The 12,075-nt window shown below is 55.2% G+C and overlaps 2 protein-coding genes across 2 annotated transcripts; one reads left to right on the top strand and one right to left on the bottom strand.

Annotated features, from left to right (window-relative positions):
• Positions 1 to 4,138: 4,138 nt before the first annotated feature.
• On the top strand, positions 4,139 to 8,221 carry GUITHDRAFT_119620 (hypothetical protein; the record flags this gene model as incomplete). Its single annotated transcript, XM_005821126.1, has 10 exons — positions 4,139 to 4,456; positions 4,506 to 4,694; positions 4,745 to 4,930; positions 4,986 to 5,212; positions 5,262 to 5,319; positions 5,367 to 7,372; positions 7,491 to 7,662; positions 7,709 to 7,763; positions 7,843 to 7,964; positions 8,012 to 8,221. 10 exons carry the CDS (start codon positions 4,139 to 4,141, stop codon positions 8,219 to 8,221), a joined length of 3,543 nt encoding a protein of 1,180 aa, XP_005821183.1.
• An 8-nt stretch (positions 8,222 to 8,229) lies between these two features.
• Positions 8,230 to 11,910, bottom strand: GUITHDRAFT_90545 (hypothetical protein; the record flags this gene model as incomplete). The annotated part of the gene is given in 24 exon segments (XM_005821125.1): positions 8,230 to 8,373; positions 8,429 to 8,461; positions 8,506 to 8,556; positions 8,607 to 8,648; positions 8,696 to 8,755; positions 8,859 to 8,916; positions 8,959 to 9,060; positions 9,102 to 9,265; positions 9,313 to 9,356; positions 9,547 to 9,616; positions 9,682 to 9,740; positions 9,785 to 9,843; positions 9,893 to 9,927; positions 10,023 to 10,202; positions 10,428 to 10,522; positions 10,537 to 10,627; positions 10,821 to 10,877; positions 10,925 to 10,989; positions 11,037 to 11,079; positions 11,126 to 11,204; positions 11,344 to 11,390; positions 11,444 to 11,543; positions 11,588 to 11,721; positions 11,770 to 11,910. The coding sequence occupies 24 exon segments, from the start codon at positions 11,908 to 11,910 to the stop codon at positions 8,278 to 8,280; spliced, it is 1,905 nt and encodes a 634-aa protein (XP_005821182.1). The 3' UTR covers positions 8,230 to 8,277.
• Positions 11,911 to 12,075: the final 165 nt, after the last annotated feature.

The raw sequence follows: 12,075 nt of genomic DNA, 5'->3' as shown, positions 1-12,075 counted from the left end.
TGCTCAAGGTTGACTGGACTTCAGTCCTCGCATCATACAAAGACTGTCGTTGCTTTCTGAATTGTTCCAAGATCTTGTCTTTCAACACTTCTATCTTCTCTGAGTCCAGAAGGTCTTCTACTGTCATCTCGTCGCGACTGAAAGATCCGAGCAGCACTTCGCTGATTTGCAGGAACGCTTCCTTGTATGAGTGAACCAAGACTTGATGCTTGTCTGCATGACTGTCCAAGGCGCTTGCTTTTTGTTTTGGAAACGATTCATACGGATATTCATCCCGACCATTCTCGCTTGAGAAAGTAATTCTTTCGATGCTCTCATTGCGCTTCACCATGGGATCTGAAAGTAGCAAGTCACGCAGACATGACGAGCAAGAAACATGGTGTCAACAACCATCGCAGCAGGAGGACTGAGAGGTGTTGTAGTTGAGGTCAGTGTGCGACATGTCCCTAACCCAAGTCAGTCGCACCAACTCAACGTCTATCCCTCACTCGAGCGCGTCCGACTTGTGCTGCCTCAGGTTCTCCTTCTCAGACAGTCATCGCCTGCCCCCACCCACGCCTGCGCTTACCAGCGCCAGCTGTTGTTCCAGGTACTCGCCTCTCGCTCTGAGAACCAGGTTGTCTTCCTGCAGACTTCTCAACCCATGACGCAAGCAGCAACAACATCACTTGTGACTGCTTCAGCTTCTGCTCGAGCTCAGCGACGCGGCCCGCCAACACTGAGGTGGAGTGAGAGGAGCGCGAGGGCAGACGGTCAGCTCAGCTCACCTTGCACCTCCGTGTCGAGATCGTTGGAATCCTCCGAGTTGGACCTGCTCGAGGCATGAGATTCACGGGGACGAGGCAACTGACCGACCTGCTGGACTGAGAGCTGAAGATCTTGTTGCTGTCCCCGGCTTTGCTGGGGCTAGAGGAACGATCAGAGCAGACGATGCGGAACTTGTTGGCATTACCTTCTGGTGTGGATGAATAGATCTCTTGCGTCCTTGTGCATGCTTCTGTACTCACGTCGTTGCTCAAAGGAAGAGCTGTTGGCCAAGCCTGCGTCATCATCGTCATCCAACACGCTCTCATCCTTCTTCTAGATCTACCGGCCAACATCACGCGCTCATTCAGTCTTGACTGCAGTCGCGATATTCTCTCTAGCAACGCACTCGTGTGCACAGCCCTGACAAGGCAAGTCAGAGAGGAGGCAGATAGGTAGCGGTCTGCTGACCTTCCTCTGGGGTTGGGGCTGTCCAACGCGCTTCTGGAAAGGAGAGAGGTGTCATGTCTCCTCCTGCCCATGCTGTTGGAGTTGGAGCTGGTCGACATCACGGCGAGGCGAATTGAAGTTCAGTCACAGCAAAAGCATCAGACTGCAAGAAGCCACACGAGCTGCGCCGACCGAGACTTGGGCCTTGTGCTCAAGATGAAGAAGCTGACTGAATTCAAGGTGCTCTCGTGCGATGTTGCGACTTTATCTCATGGCAGTCAGCTCGAGACTGCGTGGAAGTCGGTGGAGGAAGAGGAAGAATGAGTTAGCAGAGAGGAGGCAGAGTGAGAACGGGGAGGAGGCAGAGTGGCAGCAGGGAGATGGATGGGAGGGAGAAGATGGGTGGGAGGGAGAAGATGGGTGGGAGGGAGAACAGCGCTACCAAAGGCGAGCAAGCGAAGGCGAGCAAGCGAAAAGCGACAGCAAGCAGCTCCAAGAGCTTCCAGGATGAAAATGCAGGAGGTCCGGGTAAGACAGGGTAGGGGTACTGAACTAGGGATTTTGAGGGGTAGTGCATGTGTTTCCAGGGGGTTGATACCGTTGAGGCCTGGAGTATCACCCTACCTCCTCGTGGCCCCACTAAAAGGACTTCCAAGTACCGGTCATTTTCAAAGGATGTGTACCCTACCAATTGTGCTACAGCTCTCCCAGTCCTTGGGTCCATATGATTTCTAGTAAGGGGGCCGCGTATTAGGGTGGGGTGTTACGAGTATTTTGAATAGGTAGGGGTGGTTGATGTCAGGGATATTCGAGTCTAGAGTGGAAGTTGGGTGGTGGGTGGTCTTTTAGCCCCTCATCCCCCTCCTCGTTTCGATTGAATCGGAACTCCAGGCTGAGTAACTGCGAACTTGACAGTGATCACCGGACCGGGCCCGTCAAGCCACTAGGCCCGGATTGTCGCAGTGAGTGCCGGGCCTGAGCGGCCCGGGCCGCCCGGAGCGATGCCGATGATGGGACTGAACTCTGAGAGTCATGAGCACGCCGCGCGGCAAGTTTGAAGCGCGGCCTTTCACTAGTCGGCTGGGCCCGGGGCCGAGTCCCGGACTCATGACATATCACCCTGGCACTGGCGGAACTTCCGTTCAAGTTTAGCGGCTCGCGCCGGCGCCGCGGCGGATCATATGCGGACTCATCGGCACCACTGCAGGTCAAAGGAGGGTGGGGTAGGAAGAGGGTGGGGTAGTATTGGAGGTCACAGTCGGCCGTACTCTTTACTCAAAGTTAAGTCAAAAATCACACCCACCCAGGGTGGGTAGAACAAGAATCTGGGGAATAAGGTGGGTGCTACCGTACATCGGATGGACGGGTCGGGTAGGGTCCATCTCTCTAGGGTGGGGGTAGTTGTTATGGTAGTCACTTTGGGGGACTAAACATCAGCACTAGTAGTAATTTCCGGAGGAGACCTACAACTACTAGTTATCATGCGAGGATATGGGTGGGTGTGGTCAAAGGGGAAAGTTGGGGTTGTGTGTGTAGGGGGTGGCATTACACTTTATAAGTATTATAATTGTTTGCGTTCGCTAGTAGGGGTAGGTGGTCTACTTCAGGTCAAAGGTTCCTAATTTTGAGGGGTGGGATTAAGAGCTTTGAGGGGGTGGGTGGTCTGGTCACAGAGCCCCCATCATCCTTTTATTGAGAGTCACAGAGGGTCGTAGGTGGGTACAATGTCAGTACCGGTGTATCGAGAGATGACTTTTGGGGGTAGGGTGCTCCTCCTGCCCGACGGTTGGAGCAGTCCATGGCATGATGGTTGACGCGGTGGAGGAGGGAGGGAAGGGTGGTAGAAGAGGAGGAAGGGGTCCGTGAAATGCCTGGTCATTCCAGGGGGTGGGATCACGAGACGAGCATGGTAGGGTTCAAGAACCACGAGGATGTGGTGTATAGGGGTAGGAGTAGGAGTGTGGGGGGGGTGGAGGTGAGAAATGGAGGGCTCCCTCTCGTTTTATATCCAGTAGTAGCGCAGATAGCCTTTTAGTCCTCTAGGCTTAGGGGTGAAGCAGACCCCATGGAAAGAGGGATATACGCTTGGAGAAGGGTAGGGTGTCTTGGTCTCTAGTAGGGTGGGGTACAGATACAGAGGTCAGAGGGGGAGGATGAATGTGAAATTTCAAGGGGTGGGTACTAAAGTCAACCAGGTAGGGGTGGATGTACCCCTGCGGATTTGGTGCGGAGCGGGGTGGTGGTGACAAGGAAATTTGATAAAGGGGCAGTATGAACTGCACCTGCCATATTAAGTAAAGTTATTGGTAGCTTATCAGTATAGCATTTATATAAAGTAAATATCTAGGGAGACAAGGTGGTCTTTTTGCCCATAAATTAGTAATATCAGGACCCCTCCAAACCCCGCAAGCTGTCGACCCTCGGCGGTCAGAAGGCCTGGCCGTTAGCTCCGTTAGGCTCCTCCTGCTCTTCTTGCCCTAGCGCTTCTGACCTTCCGCTTTTCTTCACTTCTTTGCCGTCCCTTTCCTCTCCTCCCTCCTTCCTTCTCCTCCCCTCCCATTCCTCCTTTGCTGTCACTCCCCCCCCCCCCTTCCCTCCTCTCTCCCCCCCACCCTTCTCATTGGTCCGCTCCCCGTTTCATTCCGGCTCGACCATTCTCTGTCTTCTGCTCCCCAGTTCCACCAGTTGCCTGGATAAGTTGTCTTCCCCTTTACTGTGTGGGCAATCTGGGTTCAGGTTCTCATCAAAGATCTCTTTCCCACCGGACGTGCAGTGTTTGCTCTTGACTCGGCAGTGATTCATTTCGGGGTCTGTTCGATCTTCGACCGTGCTATCGACCCTGCTAGCTCCATTCAACTGACACAGTACAGCGCCATGATCATGGACTGAGGTAGCGGTGATTCCATAACATATCTGTTCTCCGGCTTTCAAAAGATTGTGAGCCATGGCAGAAGGGTTCAAGTTTAGCATCGAAGACTTGAAAAAGTTTGTATTTCTGAACATCAATTATCGTCTGGGCCATGATGTCAAGAGCAAGGTTCTACCGAAGCTGGAAGAGATGGGGGGTTTTGAAGGCGTGCAGAAAGGGCTCAAGACGAACATGGGAGATGGAATCAAGGAAAGTGAATTGCAGATGCGTCAGCAAACCTACGGCAAGAATTATGTAGAGCCTCCTCCATTAACTCCTTTCTGGAAATTTTGTTGGGACGCTTTACAAGACCCTACGTTGCAGTTTCTTTGTTTCTCTGCCATTGTGTCTCTGGTACTTGTTGATGCAGCTTGTCTCACTTGATTCATGCTTGTGTTCGCAGACGGTTGGACTTGCTATCCCAGAGGAGAGGGTTTGTTACGGATATGTAGATGGCGTTGCAATTTTGGTTGCGGTCGCAGTTGTCGTTCTTGTGGGAGCTATTCAAGAGAGTGCGAAGGAAAGACAGTTTCGAGACCTGACAGATTCAGCTTCTGATGAGCTTGTGAATGTGATCCGAGAAGGCAGGCAGGTTAGCAGATCGCTGCTATGACTCTGCCTTTGCTTACTGTTTCATTCCAGATCAGAGTCTCGACCCGCGAAATTGTGGTGGGGGATTGCGTAGTGTTGTCTACAGGAGATATTATTTGTGCTGATGGTCTAGTGTTTGAGCGAAACACGCTCAAGATCTTCGAGGGAGCGTTAACTGGCGAATCTAATGCGATCAGCAAAGGAGCTTACGAGTTCCAAGAGAAAGGGAACTTCGAGGTGAGAGGCTCGTGCGGGGTTGACATGTGGCTCCTGATCCTTCTCCTCCTCTCAGTTGCCCACCGATGAGGATCTTCGAAAATTCTTCCCGGCCGATACGACCATGAGCTTGGAGGAAATGAAGAACGTCTACGAGCCCACGCCGCATCGAACCCCGCTTGTGTTCAAGGGAACTCAAGTGCAGGATGGAGAAGGCAAGATGCTCGTGATTGCAGTCGGTCGCAACACCTACGAGCAAATCCTGTTGGGAGACAAGGGGGATGACGATGCAGAAGACGATGAGTGAGCATTGATGACGCGCGGATGACCCGATGTTGACTGTCTTTGCCAGGTCTGAGCGCAGCATCATGCAGAGAAAACTTGATGAGATGACCATTCTGATCACCAAGGTTGGCGCATTCTTCGGTCTTGGGATCCTGTTGGTGCTTTTGATCAGTTGGGTGTGATGTTTGCAACCAAGTCGTGCTGTGCTGAGGTTTGGGACAACAACCGAGATTGGATGAAAATCATCCATTACATCATCACGGGAATCACCATCTTCGTGGTCGCCGTACCTGAAGGCCTTCCCCTTGCTGTCACGATCGCTCTCGCCTTCTCAGTGAAGAAGATGATGAGTGATCAGAACATGGTGAAGCACGGCAGTGCCGTCGAGACCATGGGGTCAGCCACGACCATCTGCTCCGACAAGACGGGCACCCTCACAACGAGCATGATGACCGTCATGGACTGCTGGATCGCTGGGAAGCCCGGAAAGCCCGAGGACATGAAGGGAGGGCTGAGCACAGACTTGAAGGAGCTTCTCTGCGCCGCCATGACCATCAACACGTCGGAGAAGACAGACTTAGTGGCGAAGACGACGAGGAAGAAAGGAAGTGACGGCAGGGAGGTGCAGGAAGTTGTCAAGCTTGACGGCAAGACTGTGGTAGCATACAGTGGCAACGCCACTGAGTGTGCGCTCCTCAAGTTGGTGAACTTCCTCTTCGACTACCGCGGGGAGGTCGGAGCGCTAGACATGCCCTACAAGAAGTACAGGACCGAGTTCCCCGAGTCCATGCCTGGCCGCTCCAGCATCACCTTCTCCTCCAAGCGCAAGCGCATGTGCACGCTGGTGCCCATGCCGGCGGGTTCGCCGCAGCCGTTTCGCTTGTACTGCAAGGGAGCGTCGGAGATCGTGCTGGGGCTGTGCACGACCTTCGCGTCAGGGAGCGAGACGAAGAGCCTGGACGAGAGCACGCGGTCGGACATCATGAACGCCATCGACGACTTCGCTTCGCAAGGGCTCCGAACCCTCGCGGTGGCCTACAAGGAGTTCCCTCAGACTCCCGTCACTGCTGATGGGAGCCTGCCCGACGACGTGGAGCAGGACCTGACGCTCATCGCCGTGCTCGGCATCGAGGATCCCTTGCGCGACGAAGTTCCGTCGGCCATCGCAACATGCAGGAGCGCAGGGATCGTGATCAGGATGGTGACGGGGGACAACTTGAGCACAGCCAAGGCGATCTCTCGCAAGGCGAACATCCTGACCAAGGAGGGCGAGGAGTCAGGAACAGAGATAGCGATGACAGGAGAGCAGTTCCGACAAGCTGTGCTCTTCGAACAGAACACGGACCATCCTGAGAAGTTCATCAACCAGATAGAGTTCGACAAGATCTGGCCGAAGCTTCGCGTCCTCGCGCGATCAACTCCAACAGACAAGCTTGTCCTTGTGACAGGCATTCAACGCAGCAGGCTTGTGATCGATGCCGGCAACGGGAACAAGCAGTCAAGGCAAGTTGTCGCCGTCACTGGGGACGGGACGAACGATGCTCCGGCGCTGAAGCAGGCTGACGTCGGCTTTGCCATGTTCATCAACGGCACTCAGGTAGCACAGCAAGCAGCTGACATTGTGATCCTCGACGACAACTTTCAGTCCATCGTCGCAGCTGTCAAGTGGGGGAGGTGCGTGTACGACAACATCTGCAAGTTCCTTCAGTTCCAGCTCACCGTCAACATCGTCGCCTGCGTCCTCGCGACCGTGGGGGCGGCGACGCTGACGGAGAGTCCCATCTCGGTCATCCAGCTGCTGTGGGTCAACCTCATCATGGACTCCTTCGCTTCCCTCGCCCTCGCCACTGAAGATCCGAACAAGTCGCCGGGTCTCAAGGAGCAGCTGCTGAATCGCTTCCCCTACCATCGCACAGCTCCCATCCTTTCCAAGGTCATGGTCAAGAACATGTTCGCCCACGCCATCTGGCAGCTCCTCATCCTCCTCGCGCTCATCTTCGGGGTCGGGGACATCTGCCAGATGGGCTCTGACGTCAACCAGTGCGCGGGAACTCCCGACCTCAACCTTCTCTTCACTTTGCGGAGCGGCAGACCCCCAGCCTTTGACAACGAGTGGCTCGCGTCGATCAACCCCTCCATCCATAACTGTATCCCTCTCTTCAGCGTCAGCGATAACAGGTCTCCTGCTGCTGCTGCTCGTCCTCCTCCTCCTCTCACTCCTGCACTTCCTCTTCCTCTCCCTCTCCCTCCTAATCCTCCTCCTCCTCCCCCTTGCCTGTCAGTGACTATGGCTCAGCTCCTTCATCAACGTGACCTCGCTGCCTATCGACTACAACGACTCTGGAGCACCCCCCTTCACCGGGCTGATCCCCTTGAGAGACAGGGGCTACTGCCTCAAGGAGGAGGGAGGATGCGGTACCAAAACCCAGCACATGACCATGGTTTTCAACACGTTTGTTCTGCTCCAGGTGACCCCCAGCTCAGTCTCTTTCTCGCTGACTTGCGGGCATGCAGGTTTTCAACGAAATAAATAGCCGCAAGATCCACAACGAATTCAACGTGTTCAAAGGTAGGAAGAGGAGGAGGAGGAGGAGGAGGAGGAGGAGGAGGAGGAGGAGGAGGAAGAGAGGTATGTGATGGCGCTGCAGGCATTCTCTATAACAATATGTTCCTCGCTGTCGTCATCGGAACTCTTGGGGTACAGGTCATCCTCATTCAAGTGCCCTCCATCAACTTCGGGTTCGGCTGCGCAGCGCTGGAGGGCTGGCAGGTAGGAAGGAAGGCCATGCTGGGCACTTGCGCTGACTTGACGTGCAGTGGGGCGTGTGTCTGGTCCTCGGCTTCTCGTCGATCCCCATGAACTTCTTGTTCCACTACATCCCCTACGACTGGATCTCCTTGGGCAAGTGGGCGGGGGAGCTGGAAGACTCGGTGATCGACGAGCAGCTCAACGAGAAGGAGGAAGAGGCCGAGAAGGAGGAGCATGCGATGCACAGTGGTCAGCCTGTGCATACAGTAGCGAACTGAGAAAGGCTCGTGGTGTCTCGAGTGTAATAAGACGAATAAGCTGTAGCGCTCCTCCTCTACTCGGTTGTTACGCTCTTGGCCAAGTTGCGGGGCATGTCCACGTCGCATCCTCGCATGACGGCGATGTGGTAGGAGAGCAGTTGGAGAGGAACCTGCGGTTCGTGAGGTCTAGACTGACGCAGGAGCAAGCGAGAGATGTTTTCCTACCACAGTGAGAATGGGCGAGACGCATTCTGAGACCTGTCGGGCTCGTTAGGTTGTGGGCGCTGCCATGGCGAGAGTACCTTGGGTATGTGGATAACGTACTCGCAAAGAGACTCCAGCTCCGTGTTGCCCTGACCCGAACCCTCAGCTGCTCGATCCGCCCAGCTCAACTCCAGCTCACCTCGTCTGTGATGGCGATGACACATCCTTTCCTCGCGCGAACCTGCGGCCTCATGTCATTCGGGGGGGAGGGGGGAAACGAAGAAGCACCTCCATGATATTGGACTTGACCTTGTCGTAGATGCTGTCCTGCATGGCAATGAAGACGACCTGCGCGAGTGTGAGCACAAGGAGGAGGAGGGAGGAGGGGTCGAAAGGAGGACGAAGTGGAGGTGGGGGAAGGGGAAAAGGTGGAAAGGAGAGAGCGGCTGACCGGCATGAGGTTGTCGATGAGGGCGATAGGGCCGTGCTTCATCTCGGCTGCTGGGTACCTGGCGGGCATGACGGGCGGGCAACAGAGGAGCCTCGCTCACCCTTCAGCATGGATGTAAGAGATCTCCTTCATCTTCAGCGCTCCCTCTAGAGCGACGGGGTAGTTGTATCCTCGGCCCAAGAACAGGCAGTGGTGCGCGTACCTACCGGCTAGTCAAGCCAGGTCGTCGATGGCTGGGCTCACCTGTAGACTTTTGCGATCTCGCAGATCTTGGCTTCGTTCTCGGACAGGATCTTGGTGATGCGGGAGGGGAGCTTGGAAAGCTCTTTCACCAGCATCTTGTACTCGTCGTCCGGGATCGTTCGTCCCTGAGCGATTCGCAACGCCAACATGGCGAGCACGAGGACCTGCGCCAAGTCACAGGGAGCAGCGAGAGGAGCAACGGGGAACAGACTTGAGCTGTGAAAGCTTTTGTGGATGCCACGCCAATCTCAGGTCCTGCCATGCCGTACTATCAGAGGGGGAGGACGAGGAGGGGGAGATGATGATGATGATGATGATGATGATGATGATGATGATGATGATGATGATGATGATGATGATGATGATGATGATGATGATGAGGAGGAGGAGGAGGAGGAGGAGGAGGAGGAGGAGGAGGAGGAGGAGGAGGGCTGGGTCGGCTCACCGGCATGGAGGTAGATGCCTCCGTCTGTCTCTCTCGCGATGGTTGACCCGACGGTATTGCAAATTCCGATCTCGTGTGGTGTCAGCGTGACAAGCAGAGCGAGGGTTGCGTGGGGGGCAAGGGCCGAGGTCTCACCACCAGGCAGCCAGCTTGCTTCGCGTGTCTGAGGGCCGCGAGAGTGTCGGCAGTCTCGCCTGCCATGGCGATCAGACGAGCTGAGAAAGGTCAACCGACTGACCGGACTGAGAGATGACCATGACGATGTCCTCGTCGGGCCGGAGCACAACGCTGCGATACCTGGAGGAAGCCACTTGACGGCAGCTGACGGCCGGACAGTTCGAGCTACCTGAACTCCGACGCGTACTCGATCTCGACCGGAATCTGTAGTTCAGCAGTCAAGGGCACAGTGAAGGAGATGAAGGAAATGGAGAGGACAGGAAGGGCGGGAGGAAGAGAGAAGGACCAGCAGCAGGCACCTTGCAAAGGGATTCCAGCATGTACTCGCCCACGAGCCCAGCATGCCAGGAGGTGCCGCAAGCGCAGATGATGATGCGCTTAGCAGACTGAAAAGACGTTAGGATCTCTCGCTCAAGGGATAGGAGGACCTGAAGTCTCTGGAGGAGAGTAAATTGATTGTCCGGAGGACCCACAAGCTGCTCGATCCCTCCGAGGTTGATGTGAGGGCTGCACAAAGATCAGACATGAAGCTCTGCTCCTCTACTCTCCTTCCTCCTCCTCCTCCTCCTTCCATTTCGCTCACCCGCTGAACTTCGGCAAGATCTCGGGATCTTCGTCTCCACGAGGAGAAGGAGGAGCAGAGGGATGGAGCTGCATCCAAGTCAATCCAACGAGGGAGGCAGGGACAAGAGGGAGCCAGGCACCTTGACACGGCCGCGCATGCAGTTCTCCAGGGCGACAGGCTGTTCCATAATCTCCTTCAACATGAAGTGCTTGAATCCTCCCTTCTCAATCTGCACTCTTGTCACCAACTTTCCTCCTGTTCCTCTGCTTTGACCTGATCCAACGTGCCCTCGAGCTCAACGATTGCGGGGTTAAGAGTAGTGCCTTGGGTGGTGCTCACCTACCATCCATCAATGTAGAGCACTAGAAGAAGTGGGAGGGAGATAGGGAGTGAGGGGAGGAAGAGAGTGAGGGGAGGGAGGGGAGGGAGGGAGGGAGGGAGAGGGTGGCATGGAGGGAGGAAGAAGGAGAGAGGGGGGCAGGGGGCAAAGAGAAGAAGTGGAAATGAAGGAAGGAACACAGCGAGGTCCTACTTGATATCCGACGTTGCGCCTAATCACAACCATCTCCCCATCATTAAGGTGGACAACCTGGGACAAGATGAGTTTGTTGAACAACAACACCTACAAGTATGTACGTGTCTCGTGTACTCGAGGAAAGCTGACGCATCGCTGGCAACAAACCATTCCTGCTCTCCGATTCCTGACACAAAGTTCGCATCTACTCGTGAACGAGGGTTGTTGAGTTACCGAGGATCAGAGGACTTCCAAGACGAGCAGCGATGAGGATGTCCTACCGGGTACATGAGACCCTGCGGGTGGAGCAGCAGGAGATTCACCGGGTCATCGCGGGAGCAGATGCAGATGCCGTAGGCTCCCACCACTTGGCTCAGCGCCTGTCTCACGGCCTCCTCCAAGCTGAGCGGCCGATGTGAGGGATGATGCGAGAGGATGAGGGAACGTGAGGTAGGTGAGGGAGGGAGGTGAGGGTGGGTTAGGAAGGTGAGGAGAGGTGAGAGAGGGAGGGATGTGGAGGATGTAGGGGTTTGAGCATCACCTGAGTCCAGTAGACTTCATTACATCTTCGATCAGCTTGACCAACACCTGGGTCATCGTCAGGCCTGAGGCAGAGGAGGAGCGGTAGGAGGCGGCTTGACCTCGGTGTCCGTCTCAGAGACAAACTTGTAGCCCTTGCGCATCAGAGACTCTCGGAGAGGGATAAAGTTCTCGATGATGCCGTTGTGCACGAGAGCAAACCTACAAGCCGTTTAGATCCAAGCAGCAACTTCTGCTCGTTCTACCCTGAGTCAGAGCTGAGGTGAGGGTGGGCGTTCCTCTCGTTCGGCTCTCCGTGAGTGGCCCATCTCGTGTGTCCGATGCCGATGTTTCCCTCAACAGTGGAAGCAATGGACTTGAGCTCCTTCACCTTGCCGACCTGCACGGCCGCTGTCATTCCTCCTCATTTTCAGTCAATCTCTCCGACCTTCTTCTTGACTGACATCTTGCCCTTGTTGCAGATGGCGATCCCTGCACTGTCGTATCCTCTGTACTCAAGTCGAGCAAGCCCGCCGAGAAGGATCTCAGCTGCTTCCTTCGACCCGAGGTATGCCGTAATTCCACACATGTTGTATGATTCCCGAGCTGAAGGGGGTTTAAACTCGTCAGCACGAGCACAAACTCAGCCTCTCGCAGAACCAGCCTCACACATCATCTTCCCCAGAGTCACGCTCATAGTCATGCTCACTCTCACCCTGCCATGCTCTCTCACTCGCTGCCTCCCTCGCTCTCA

The sequence above is a fragment of the Guillardia theta genome, assembly GCF_000315625.1.
Source record: "Guillardia theta CCMP2712 unplaced genomic scaffold GUITHscaffold_152, whole genome shotgun sequence".
NCBI classification, from domain to species: Eukaryota; class Cryptophyceae; order Pyrenomonadales; family Geminigeraceae; genus Guillardia; species Guillardia theta.
This window is presented reverse-complemented; position numbering and strand designations above follow the sequence as displayed.